Here is a 12,813-nt window from a genome sequence, read left to right on the forward strand (position 1 = left end):
GAGGTGAATTCTTTTATCGCATACCCTAGATGCGCCGTGTGCCCTAGTCTTGCCGCCTGGGATCTGTCTGTCGGATATATATATATATATATGTGTGTGTGTGTGTGTGTGTGCATGCGTGTGATATGAGCGTGTGAGAGACCTGCTCCGCCCTCCTTTCCTCACATTCATTCAGACACAGACACTGTAACCACCGCTGCAGAGTCGCTACAAGAGGATTCATTCAACTATGCACTGCGTGGTGTTAGAGGTGCTGGCGGTGGTGCTGACTGCAAAGAGTGGACAAACTCTGAGTTTGAAGAATCCTGGAAATACACCATCACCAGGTAGGCACACATGCAGAGACACACACTTTAAAACGTTACTTTTAAACATGTTACTTTTTCATACATGTATGTGACGGGTCACAGCTATCTGTGAGATGCAGCTCCACACTACTGTTGAGCTTCTACAGACCACATCAAATACATAATAATAATAATAATAATAATAATACTAAAATAATAGAATCACACCGCATTTCATCTTTTACTGTTCGGAATAAGTCCCGTTATTGCTCAAACTGGTAGCATAGGTCACGTGATTACTTACACAGAAAAATATAATATATAGAGTATAAACATCTGGAACATTAAAGGAAATAAGTGGAGTAAAGTAAAAGGCGGTGTTACCTTTTTCTGCCATCATTTAACAGGCATAGATCTACACCGTTACATATAAACGCTACTTTATACATGTATGAGAGTTTCATTCAAAAGGAACTTAAACATATAAACGATCCACTACTACTACTTTGAAGAGTAAATGTAAGTGACGATGCTAAAGTGAATTTAAGCCTGTGACACTTCATTGTTTGGTTATTTGTCATTTGACTGTGTGCCAGTGAGATTTGATTGTTTGTGTTATTCGGCCTGTTATCCTTTTTTTTTGACACAGAGGCAGCTGTTCACATTTCTGTTAGATCTTTGACTGCGCAAATCCATATTTCCTGCCCTCGTCCATTTCTCAGCCGGTATGACTCTCAGTTATGTGTTCACCCATCCTGAGGTAGGCTGATATATCATGAGTTGTTGTACCCTTGTTGTTGTTATTGTATTGTAACACAAATAATTCCCCCCTGGGAATATTAAAGTATTTTTGATTCTGAATATGCCACATAGTGTTTTATTAATTCATTATTTTTTTGATCAGTCAGAACCACTTTCCAAAGTAACTATACCCACACTGCATATCACTATACTATGTGCGCAACACAGAGCAGCTTGCATCAGACAGGGAATCCGACACAGAATCAACGTGATAAATTCTGTCCCCTTTCCATTTTTGTGTCAGATTACAGAAGTGGGTGGTCACCTGTGTCACACGATGTACATCACCTGATGTTCTCCTGGACATTTTGTTTAGTCTAGTGCCTGCTACATTCAGCACACTTCCCCAGCATGTGACAACAAGATCGCACTGGCCACAACAGACTCATAAAACATCCTCAGCATTGTCCGGGCAGATGATAAAGGACCTCAGCCTCCTCAGGAAGAAGAGTCGGCTTTGGCCCTTTTTGTAGACAGCCTCTGTGTTTCTTGTCCAGTCAAACTTATTATTCAAGTACACCCCCAAGAACTTGTTTGGTTGGATGACGTTTTTCATTGTCAGGACTTCTCGGTGCATTTAAAGGAGGCTGTGTGTCTGTGTCAGTTAAGCTGCAGCATGTGCGAGGCTGCAAGCGGATTTTAACATGTCTACATACTCTAACGCATTACTTTTATTCATAGGTGACACTATAACATAACAGATTACTTTTAATTGATTGCTATGTGACACATTCAGAATCAGAAATACTTTAATAATCCCAGGGGGAAATTATTTTTGTCCATACTCCAGGTATACAAGCAAACAAAAATGTTAAACAAGTAACCATCTATTTAGAACAAAATATTTATAAATCAATTACAAGTAAAAGTACTAGTGTTAAAAAAATACTTAAGTAAAAGTACAAAGTACTCTTCTCAAAAACTACTCTATATTTCAGTGAATATTCCTGAACACACAAACTTAAATCAGCTTATTCAAAATCAAAAAAAAGGATTGTTTGGTATTATGGACAGACCATCAATAACTGACAACCCATTAGGTCAGCCATGATAAGATGTTATAAAGTATACTCACTTGTACATGTGTTCAAACATAACAATACACATACATGGGATCATATGATTCTTTGAAAAAATCTGCCCTTACCAGCCTCTATTACATCTGCTCTGTCAGTCCAGGAAGTCTTGAACTTTGGCAAGAGGACTGCAGCTGCAGCCAACTCTGGATCCTCCATCATCGGTCCAAAATGCTTTTGAGGGCCATTTTGCAGGGCTCTGATGAGCGGCAGGCATGTCTTGCTTGATGTCTCCAGCCTGCTAAGTTTGGACAGTAGTTGTTAGATTCCATCCCATGAAGGAAGTGAACTCAGACTGGAGGATGTCTGCTTTTATGAGTATTGTACTCCCTTAGGAATGCAAGTTCTGCAGGACTCAACCTGTAAGATACAACAACAAAAGGAGATCAGATAGGAGAGGAGATGAGGAGATCAGAGAGAGGAAAGGAAGTTAAAGAGAAGATTTATTTTCCAGTTGACAACTCGTTTGTTTGCTCTCTCTTCTTTTGTTTCTTCAGGACCCCGTGGACTGGATTTAGATGGGAAGATGTTCAATCTCTCTTCAGGGGGAGTATGTTTCTATCCCCCCTCTTTTTCTCCTACCTCTCCCCCTTCGTGTTCCACTCCTCCCGACCCAACTCATGAATACACCCAACATCCCACCACCAACACCAACCTTCATACTTCAGCTAAAGGTAAGTACACTGCACTGCTTTGTCCTCAAACTTGCACAATTTCACAGTTGTATTTTAAGTTTGTCAGTTGTCAGCATATGCGCCTTTTAAAATTGCGGATTAGTCCATACAGTCATGCACATCAGTAGCTGCTTTGCATCTCTTTAATCTCATCTTGCATCTTTTAATGGTCCTTTTGTGTCAGTATGTGTCTCTTTGTGGTTGGTTTGACATTTCTTTCTACATTTTATGTCTCATTATAGTAATAAAGCTGATGCTAACTTGAACCTCTGTCTTTGTTGTGTGTTTTAAGCTGAAAGAAACAACCAAACACCTGTTCTTGTGTTAAATTTGTCCCCATGTGAACACTGCAGGTGTATCCGTGTGTGTGCGTTACCTTGTCAAAGATGAACCCAAAACAATCAACCTAACAATCTTCACGCTGAGTCCATCCGGAAGCCCTCTGAAACTTGAATACAGTGCCCCTGGTCGTTATACTCTGCATATTGGTGGACCAAATACCTGGGGTTCTGCCAACCTGCTTATCAAACCTTACATAAGTTGCTTGTCTTACGTTCGACCGGACATCTGGACCAGACTGTGTCTCACCATGGACACTGTGAAGAACGTGGCCTGGGTTTCTAGCGGCTCGAAAATTAGTTTCAGGAAGAATCTGCCTAATCGGGTAAGGAAAGAGCTGTAATGTTCTCCATGTCTGAAAAGTCCTACTTTGACCGTAGGACTACAAACTGTTTATATAATCATCTTTAATCCTCATCATTGTCTCTAATATTATCTTTGTGTCCATGTTTGTGTGTGTGTGTGTTCAGTATGTGTGGTCAGGTGAGCCTGTGATAGATTTCCCAGGTTTTGATGGTCAGGTGACCGACGTCCAGATATGGAACTATCCTATCGGCTACAAAGAAACGTACAACTACATGACCGGCGTCTTTGGGTATGTGTGTGTGTTAGGTTGCTAACCTTCAAACAAGGTCCACCCCTCCCAGTGATAAACAATATTTTTGTGTATTTCAGTGTATGCCACACAGAAGGGCTTTCGCTATGATTTAATCTATAAGCTGCAACTGTTATTTTAGCTTTTAAATGTGTTTTCATATACACCAATCAGCCATAGCTTTATGACCACTGACAGATGGTAGACCCTTTTCATGGAAACTATTCCCTGATGGCCTTTGCAGCCAGGATTCAATGGTTCAGGTTTGAGGAACACAACAAGGAGCAAACAAAGTGTTGACTTGGCTGATTAGTGTACAGATTAATATTATAATTATCTTTACATATGTATCAATATTCATAAAGTTTTTGGGAACTTTAAATCCATCATTTCAAAATATAATTGTGTGTGGGGGTTTTTTTAGGCCAAATCGTGGCTCCGTCCTCACCTGGTCCTCCATCAGTTTCTTCTCTCCCAGAGGAAACGTTCCAATGGAGGACGTCTATAAGCAGCAGAAAAAACATCCAACCCGCAGCGCTCGGAAAAGAAGCAAGCCAAAGACAAAGAAGGCGGCCAGAGAGTGTTCTGACTTTATGGGAAAGATGTAGCTTGTAGGGGTGTTGGTTAACTCAGTTGGTGGAGCATCAGCCAAAGTCATACAAACCCTCAGTCCTTGCCGCAGTGGTCCAGGGTTCGAATTCGACCTGTGGCCATTTGCTGCATGTCATTCCCCATCTCTCTCTCTCCTCCCACATTCCTGTCACTCTTCAGCTGTCTCTACACAATAAAGCTTTATTATATATATAATAATAATAAAAAGATTTAGCTTGTAGAAATATGTTAATTCTTCAAATATAACCACCGTTAATGAAACAATGTAGAAAATAAGAAGTAGAGGGATATATGAAGTTTAAAGTCTGAGTGATGTACTATACTCTGTATCAGCACTTAGGGAACGACGCAAGAGAATTACTTTGTCCAGACACTGCATCCACCTACTTGAACATCCTCATACAGACATACGTTACATACATAAATTATTATTATTTATTTCTTTATTTATTTTCCTCGCCTGTCTTTGTGTTCCCCTTGTATTTTTGTTTACACCCTGTAGCTTAAACACTTATTTACTCATTACATACAAGAATCCTTAGTTATTATAAAGGAGGCAGACTGTATGTCTTCATCCATCATGATGCACAGTATTTCTATTGTATCGGTATGATTACATTTTTCGAATGTGATGCGGATGTGATGTGATACTCACACTGGTTCCTGTTCTCTTGTGCCTTACCTCCTGATAAAAATATTTTTAAAAAGAGAGGACCTCCTCTGCAAGCTCTACCAAACTGGACTTGATAAATCTAAACAGCTGCCACGGTACTTATTTTTGCAGTAACATGTCCTTGTTGTACTGTAACTTAATTGTTTCTCTAATTTGCAGTTACGTTCAGTCATCTGTACCTTATTGAAACATTGTTTATACGACTACAAGCTCAGCAGTAGCTCAGCTTCATTGTGAAACACGCTGGAAAGCACAATTTTGAAGTACTTGTACTTTACTTGAACTCTATTCTGTTACATCTCATAAAAACCTATTGCACTTTTTACACCACTATAGTAACTTTTGATATTCAGATTAATACAAAATATGATCAAGTAAATTATGCTGTATTGTTATAGGTTAAGATAGGGAGGAAACTCATTCTGCAATCATTCTAATACAATACAATGTATGTTGTTTTGTTATATTGGGCCATCCTGCAATATGAATACTTACTTTGGAGCTTTGAGTATAGTATATTATTTAACCTTGTGTCATACTTGTGTATACAAGCTGATTTGTGGAGCTCAGTCAAGTAGTGCTACATTAAAATCATTTAACGGCAAACTGACTGTGTGTGTGTGATATTTTCAGGGTTAGTAAGGAGAGATGCTAAAACTCTTCATCCCCATAGTGTCTGTCAGCAAACAAAATGTCAACAACACTGTAATTAGTCAAAGAAAGGTGAACGAACAATACATTGAGTATTTTTTTATATTTCTGTATTTAGTAAGACATCTGTTGTAATAGCAAAATAATTATTGTACATCATATCTGGGTCACCATTTTACTTTACACCATTATGTACAAAATTCATCGTTCTCTACAGAGTGGAATACGAGAATAGCCCTCCATAAAAAAAAAAAAAAAAATCAAAGTTGTTAAAATAAGTTTTTTTTTTTTACAAATATAAAAACTTACATGGTTGCCCAACAACCAGATGTCACAGATTTCTTTCCAACCAGCACATTTGTTATTGTTATTTTTCTTTTACAATTATCTGCTTGACAAAACAAAAAGGCAAATTTCAAACCATTTATCAAACATGAGTTACATGATGGCTTAAAGGAAATATGACCCAAAAGAAAAAAAAAACAATCCAAAAATTTTACAACAGGTCCAACAAAGTGATATTTTTGAAAAATGCAAACGTCAAATATTCGTATGAGCAGTTATGTAAAAAAGAAATCAAAATGTTGTGCTTGTAAGTCTGAAAATACAAATTAAACTATTAAAGTAAATGACGTGTTAAGATGTTATTGCTGTCATTACACAATATTTGGTTTTGTTAATTACATTTTTTTTTTTAAATTGTTAGGTTTTACAGGAATGTTCATGAATTCACATAAATCAAATCACGCCGTAAGAAGCTTTGAGTTGAATGATTTTAATTTCAAAAAGGGCCATATTGATGATTTTACATGTTTCGTCCTTTTAACTGAAACATTTCTTTCACATTTAATTATTGTTTTTGTTTTCAATGCTTTCGTAGATTTTTAGTTTGACTGATACGCTGGATGAACTGAAAAAAATCAGTCAAATAATGTCAAATCTGAAGTGGCTTAATGTGAATTAAGTATGATCTGTAGGTATTGGGCTAAAACATGCTGTGACATGAAGATCCAGCAGTGATTATTATCCATTTATTTACATTTTTAGATGGGAGTTGTGTTTCTTTTATTTTACAGTACTGATTCCCGTAAAGCACCAGCATCGCTTTAACACAACATTATGAAATATCTGTTAAAATGATGCTTAGCTGTAAGGTTGTTATTTTTTTTAAATGTTCTTAGAAATGCACACAAACCAAGCTTGGAGTTTATTAATCGCTGCAAGACCGTCCGGCCACCAGTCATCTTACGGACCTGTGTAACGAGCATAACGTACGTAACGCGCGTGAGTTTTGTGCTTTTACTTCTTTGCAGTAATTCAGTGCAGGTGTGTGAAAGCGGGAATTCGTCTCTGCCTTCACACCACTCGACAAACTTATGACTTAAATATGGAAGCAGGTTTCTGTCGGAAAATTAAAAAAAACAAAGTCAGATTGATTTGATAACTCATAATTAGTGCTTGACAAATCCAACTTATTCAATAGTCACTATGACTTTAGAGGTGTCAAACAAAATTAATTTTGAATTGTATAGCACAATAATTTTTAATGTACTCTACCAAGTGAAAATTGCGAGATGAAATTAAAAACAAAAATCCAAATTATTATACCCTCAGTCACAGTAAGAGTCAAAAATATATTAAAATTACAAGATAGTAATAATAATTTTGACGTACAATGGATATTATTATTTTTAAATCATTCATTCATCTTTTTTTTTTTTTTTACCATGACAGAAATGGACTTCCATATTTAACTCTTCCATATTTTGTTTACAATGCAGAACTAAAAGTATTAGTGGTTTTGTCACATGATTATATTACATATGATTTAACTCTAATAAATTTAATTTGTCGTGATTTTGGAAACAAAACTGAAATTGTCAGTAGAAAAGTTTATAGAGTCGGCGCCACTGGAGAAATTTCACTGACATTGAAAAATCTTTTGTCCCTTTGAGTGAAAAATCTCTTCTGTGCACAGCACAAAATAAATAATCTTTAAAAAGGAACTAAAAAAAAAAACGTAATACCGTAATTAATTAAATCAGACCAACTTTTACAGTGTGGTCTCAACAGATTTAGTCAAGAAGCTCAAGTTCATTGGGAAAGTTTGACTATAAAAGCCCATTGCTGCCAGAAACAAAGTTTAAGTTGCGTGGTGAACGGACCAAAACAGCATCGCGGTTGCGTTGTCACGGAGACGTTCACCATTTGAACTTTTAACTTAGTCTCACAATTTTAACTGACCGTGAGTATTTTTATCTCATCTATCGGACCATTGTTTTTTTTTTGTTTTTTTTTTCTTGGCAGATATGAGCCTCCATAGCTTCGTAGACTTTCTTCAAACGACCTCAGACGACCTCACAATCAATCAGTCAAAATAAAACAAAGAGTGACACACAACTTTTGGATTCAGTCTTCAGAAAAAAATACAAACCAACAGCAAGAACATTTCAGGACATTTTTAAATATTTCCTCGGGCTGTTCTGATAGGCTACACGAAGGTCATGTGACATGGATGGAGGGCTGTGACTGGCTCCTGAGCACACCGCTCGACAGCACAAGAGAGGTTTACTGCATTGACGGTTATTACAGGGTCGCTGGTGCTTAATGCTCTGTGTGTACGTGTTAAGATCTTTGTAAAATTGAATTATAAAGCACTGCTTGGCTCTGCTCATTCAGGTTGTTTGCATAAAGTGTGTGTGTGTGTGTGTGTGTGTGTGTGTGTGTGTGTGAAGGGCACACTGGTCCAGTTAGTGATGAAGTGCACTTCTTTTAAAAACATTTCTTAAAAATGGATGAAAAAAAAAAAAGAGTCAGTCCCGCCACGGACTGCAGCAGTCCGTCGTCGAGTTAAAAGTGAAAAACGTCTAGAGGTAAAAATGATGAAGGTCAAAGGTCAGCTGGGTTCCTCTTCACCAAATACCACACAGGCTCAGAGGAGGAATGCTGTGATGACGGCCACCTTCTGTTAACACTTCAGAGGAGTTTATGTCGGGCAGCAATTTTGGTTTTTAATCCACCGAGCCGCCACAGTAGTGGTTTAGAAAAAAAAAGTAAATATAACAAACAAAAACACACTCCACCTCCCGTGTTAGACAAAAACAGGTCCACAAATTGGGACGCAGTCCGAGTAAATGGGAGTCCCTCCACACCCCCCTTAAAACTTTAAAACAAGCTCAAACTGGGGTTAGAGTCGCAGACAGACAAGGGGGGGGGGGTTAAAGGTCACGGTGTGGAGGGCTTGTGGAGGATGCCCTGCAGGTCCTCTGGTAAAGCCAGGATGACGGCGTCGATGTGGGCCCGCAGTTTGGCCACGGTCCCCGGACGCACGGGGAGCTGCTCCTTCTCCGCCTGAGTCTGCAGCAGAGAGCAGAGAGGGTGCATTCATCAGTCTACAAGTGTACTAGTACTGCATTCAGGTTTACCAGGAGTTGTGACAAAAGGTTTAGCGATATGAGTGATCAAAAGAAATAAACAGTACCAGCAATGGCAGTAGGAGCCCAGTTGTTGTAGTAGCCATAGCAGTAATAGTAGTAGAGTGTAGTAGTAGTAGTAGTAGTAGTAGTAGTAGTGTAAGCAGCACTGGTACTGTACTGGCCCCAATATAAGATGACATATTACCGGGCGATTAAACCAGCTTTTGCATTATGGGTTGCTTGTTGCCTTAATTATGAATGATTATGAACATTTTCGAGTTAGTTAGCTCTAAAAGTGTTAAAAGTTAGTCCAGTTCATCCAACAAGAGTTTCAGGACTTTCATGGTAATACACTGCCCGCCCCCCAAAAAAGAAGTCACACATATTTTGTTGGACCGCCTTCAGCCTTGAGTACATTTGCTGTGGCATTGTTTTTGACAAGCTTCTGCAATGGCACAACATTTATTTCCTTCCATCGAATTGCATTGATTATCTGCAAAGATCTTATTGTGACAATGAGAAAGTCACAACACTGAGCCAAGTCTTCTCCAGAGGTCTAGACTGTGTGGCGGCCAATCCATGCATGGAAAAGGACGTCTCGCACGTAGTCTCATGCCATTTTTGTCTGGGTGTAAGTAAGGGGGACAATTTTCTACCTGTAGATTTATTTTTGTGTTTTTGTTGGTTGTTTTCTTTAAAAATCACATTTTGTGTCATTATTTATACGTGACAACACATGTAAAAGATATGCATCAGTCATGTTTTATTATCTTTAAAAAGTCTTGGGACAAACGTCTTATCAAATTATGAGCAATAATAATAATAGTGGCAGTGATAGCAGCAGTGGGCGGCTCAAACTGGCACAGCAGAGTCACGGTACCTCTGTTTAAATTAGTAGGAAAACCTGCTACAGCGTCAGATACGGTCTGATTAGGCCTTAGCAGTAGTAGTGCAGTATTACACAGCAGTAAACAGTATGACCAGTGTTAATATCGGTCAGCAGTAACTACCTACACTAGCAGTAGTAGTATGAACAGCAGTAGTAGCAGTATTAACTGTATTTGTAGTCCTGATGCAGCGTTTATGAGCCTTGCATGAGTCTGTACTCACCAGTTTGTCTTTCAGCTTCAGAACCAGATCAACTGTCTCCACCTCAGAGTGCATCTGAACTCTTTGCTGCAGATCCTACAGACAGACACAGGCACAGACACAGACACAGAGAGACACAGACAGACACAGTCAGACAAACAGGTCAAGAAAGAGTTTTTGGCTGTCTGCGTTCTCTCTCTATCTCTGTCAAAACAAAGACTTCTTTATGTCACTATTTTGCAGCATAAATCGTGAGAATGTCTCTGACAGTACTGATGATGATCTTCATGATCTACATCAGGGGTCGGCAAATAAGTTTGGACCCGGGCCAATTTTTTTTCTGACTAATCCATCGCGGGCCATGACCATGCGGGGGGGGCCTGATTGGCTGAGTGAGAACCGCACATGTGTTCTACGTCCTGATTAATTAAGGGAGTACTGTACAAAATGCCTGTAAAAATGTGTATAAAAAAGTGTGTTTAGGGGTTTTACGGCCTTAAAACATGTATAATAATTGTTAAACTTACTTTGCGGATTTCGTTTACGCCCACTGTCATGAAACAGGCAACCTGCCCTAGCAACCTGCCGTAACTAATGTATACAGCAGCGCAGATCTGCCGCTGATGTGCATTCACATTCATATTTGATATTTGAGCCGACCTTGTTTGGTTTTGTTTTTTTCATTCAATGAAACACATTTGTTCACGTTGTCCGTTACAAGAGGGACACAGGACACTTTTATTTTCCACAGGTTACAGCGCACGCACGTGCCAATTAGTGTTCCGACCTGTGCGTCAAGTAAAGAGGCGGCCGAGGATGTTCTGGCTGCTGTTTTGTCACGTTACTTATCAGCTACTTTTCAATAGATGTTGTGAAATCTGTGGAATTGTTGTATTTTGACAGGAAACATGAGGTTTAAAAGATATATAATATAAAAAAAAAAAATATTAAAATAAATCAACGTCATCTAGCGGGCCAGATATAATTGATGGCGGGCCACTTTTGGCCCGCGGGCCGCTAATTGCCGACCCCTGATCTACATAATCTCACCTCCTCACACAGCGCCTCGAGGTGCAGAGCCTCCAGTTTCTGCGTCATCTCTCTCCTCCTGTTGCGGAACCAGCCGTCAAAGTTGGGAGACTTGAGGAAATGCCTTCAGACGCAGAAAAAACAACACACAACACACACACACACACACACACGATGCTGCAGATAGATTCCAAATCAATGATTAACTCGGTTAAACTCAACACATCCTGCTGATGTTTTCAAATAAAAGCCTTCAGCCTTTGTTTGAATTACTGGAGACGAGAGTGCAATGGAGGAGTTCTTGATATAAGTCTCAAATAAAGGCCTGGTTGTGCCAGTTCATGACATTAAAACTGTGTTTGTACCTGTAGAGTCCTATCCAGTCTCCTTTTAGTCTGGATGTGAGCTGAGGTCCAGCTTTCCCAGCGTTTCATGAAGTCCTGCTGGATGAACGGTCGTAGTTGAGGAGGACTCTTCCAGGGACTGATGGACTTCTGCAGAGTGCATCAGACTGGCCAACTACCGCGCCTGTGACATATTTAAATGGAGAAAATGTTTTTTTATTTTCCTCCGGCCTGCTCACCCAACTCTCTGTGATTTACAGAGTTTCATGATGGACAGTGAAGTAAATAGAGCTCTGTGAAATAAAAGGTTGAAAGACAGCCGCCGAGCTGGACTTCTGCTTTGGACTAGGGCCGCCACGATTAGTCAGATATGTAAACAAACGAACAAATTGTCGACAACTAATTTAGTAGCCACCTGATGTACCGTAAAGATACCATAACACAGACCCTCCAGGAATTCACGATGTTGCGATTTGCACCTTCAACGCAACTCAGTGAATCCCGTGAATCCAGGGCGGTGTTGCAATTTTAACCAATCACCGCGATTTTTCCGCAACTTCGCGCAGTCTGCCCGGGGGATTCAACTCGGTGGGTCAGGGACGGCCGACGGTGCAGGAGGAATCCCCTTGTGGACCTCTCCCCCCCGCCCCACCCTCCCTCCCGGCGCCGGGTGCATTTCTGTGCCGCGAACGGCTCGGGTCGGCTTTGTAAAGGCCGAGGCGAAGCCACGAGCATACTTCAAGCTGAAAGTAATGATCTGATCAGCAGCATGCTGGTGGATAAGCTGTTTTTACAGTCAATTCACGTATGACCGATTGTGTTAGACTAATCAAAAAAATACGGTGATTAGTCGACAATCGTGATTAGTCGACTATCAAAATAATCGTTTGTGGCAGCCCTATTTGGACTAGTCAGGAAGTATGTCTTGCTAATGTTGATCACAAGTAATGTAATCAGAACAAATACACGTGTACAGCTGTCCATATTTAACATATCACACTCTAATTTGGGGCACTGATTCGAAAAAATACCAATTTACTTAATGTTGCCGTTACAAACACAACTTCCTTGTTCTTTTTCTGTTGTTGAAACAGGCGACAGTCAGCACGCAAACAGAAACAAACTAAACAGCACACGTTACCTGAGAAAGAAAGATGGGGATAAAATATGAAATGATTACCAGAGGAATGATGAAGCTTTGTGTCAGTTCTAAGAAATATCGTCGAA

At 39.6% G+C, this 12,813-nt stretch overlaps 2 protein-coding genes across 2 annotated transcripts in view; one reads left to right on the forward strand and one right to left on the reverse strand.

The window, feature by feature from the left end:
- Positions 1 to 229: 229 nt before the first annotated feature.
- On the forward strand, positions 230 to 7,120 carry LOC113745887 (uncharacterized). The gene is made up of 5 exons (XM_027279452.1): positions 230 to 326; positions 2,662 to 2,838; positions 3,192 to 3,502; positions 3,648 to 3,772; positions 4,197 to 7,120. The coding sequence occupies exons 1-5, from the start codon at positions 230 to 232 to the stop codon at positions 4,378 to 4,380; spliced, it is 894 nt and encodes a 297-aa protein (XP_027135253.1). The 3' UTR covers positions 4,381 to 7,120.
- Positions 7,121 to 7,417: 297 nt separating this feature from the next.
- dennd6a (DENN/MADD domain containing 6A) overlaps positions 7,418 to 12,813 on the reverse strand; it is a 27,196-nt gene continuing 21,800 nt past the window's right edge. Inside the window, exons 18-19 of the mRNA XM_019256186.2 lie at positions 10,235 to 10,309; positions 7,418 to 9,065 (exon numbers count right to left, since the gene is read on the reverse strand). Coding sequence (XP_019111731.1) covers positions 8,934 to 9,065; positions 10,235 to 10,309 — 207 coding nt within the window. The 3' untranslated portion in view covers positions 7,418 to 8,933. The remainder of the gene's footprint in view (positions 9,066 to 10,234; positions 10,310 to 12,813) is intronic.

This window comes from Larimichthys crocea, chromosome VI (genome assembly GCF_000972845.2).
Source record: "Larimichthys crocea isolate SSNF chromosome VI, L_crocea_2.0, whole genome shotgun sequence".
Classification (NCBI taxonomy): Eukaryota; Metazoa; Chordata; class Actinopteri; family Sciaenidae; genus Larimichthys; species Larimichthys crocea.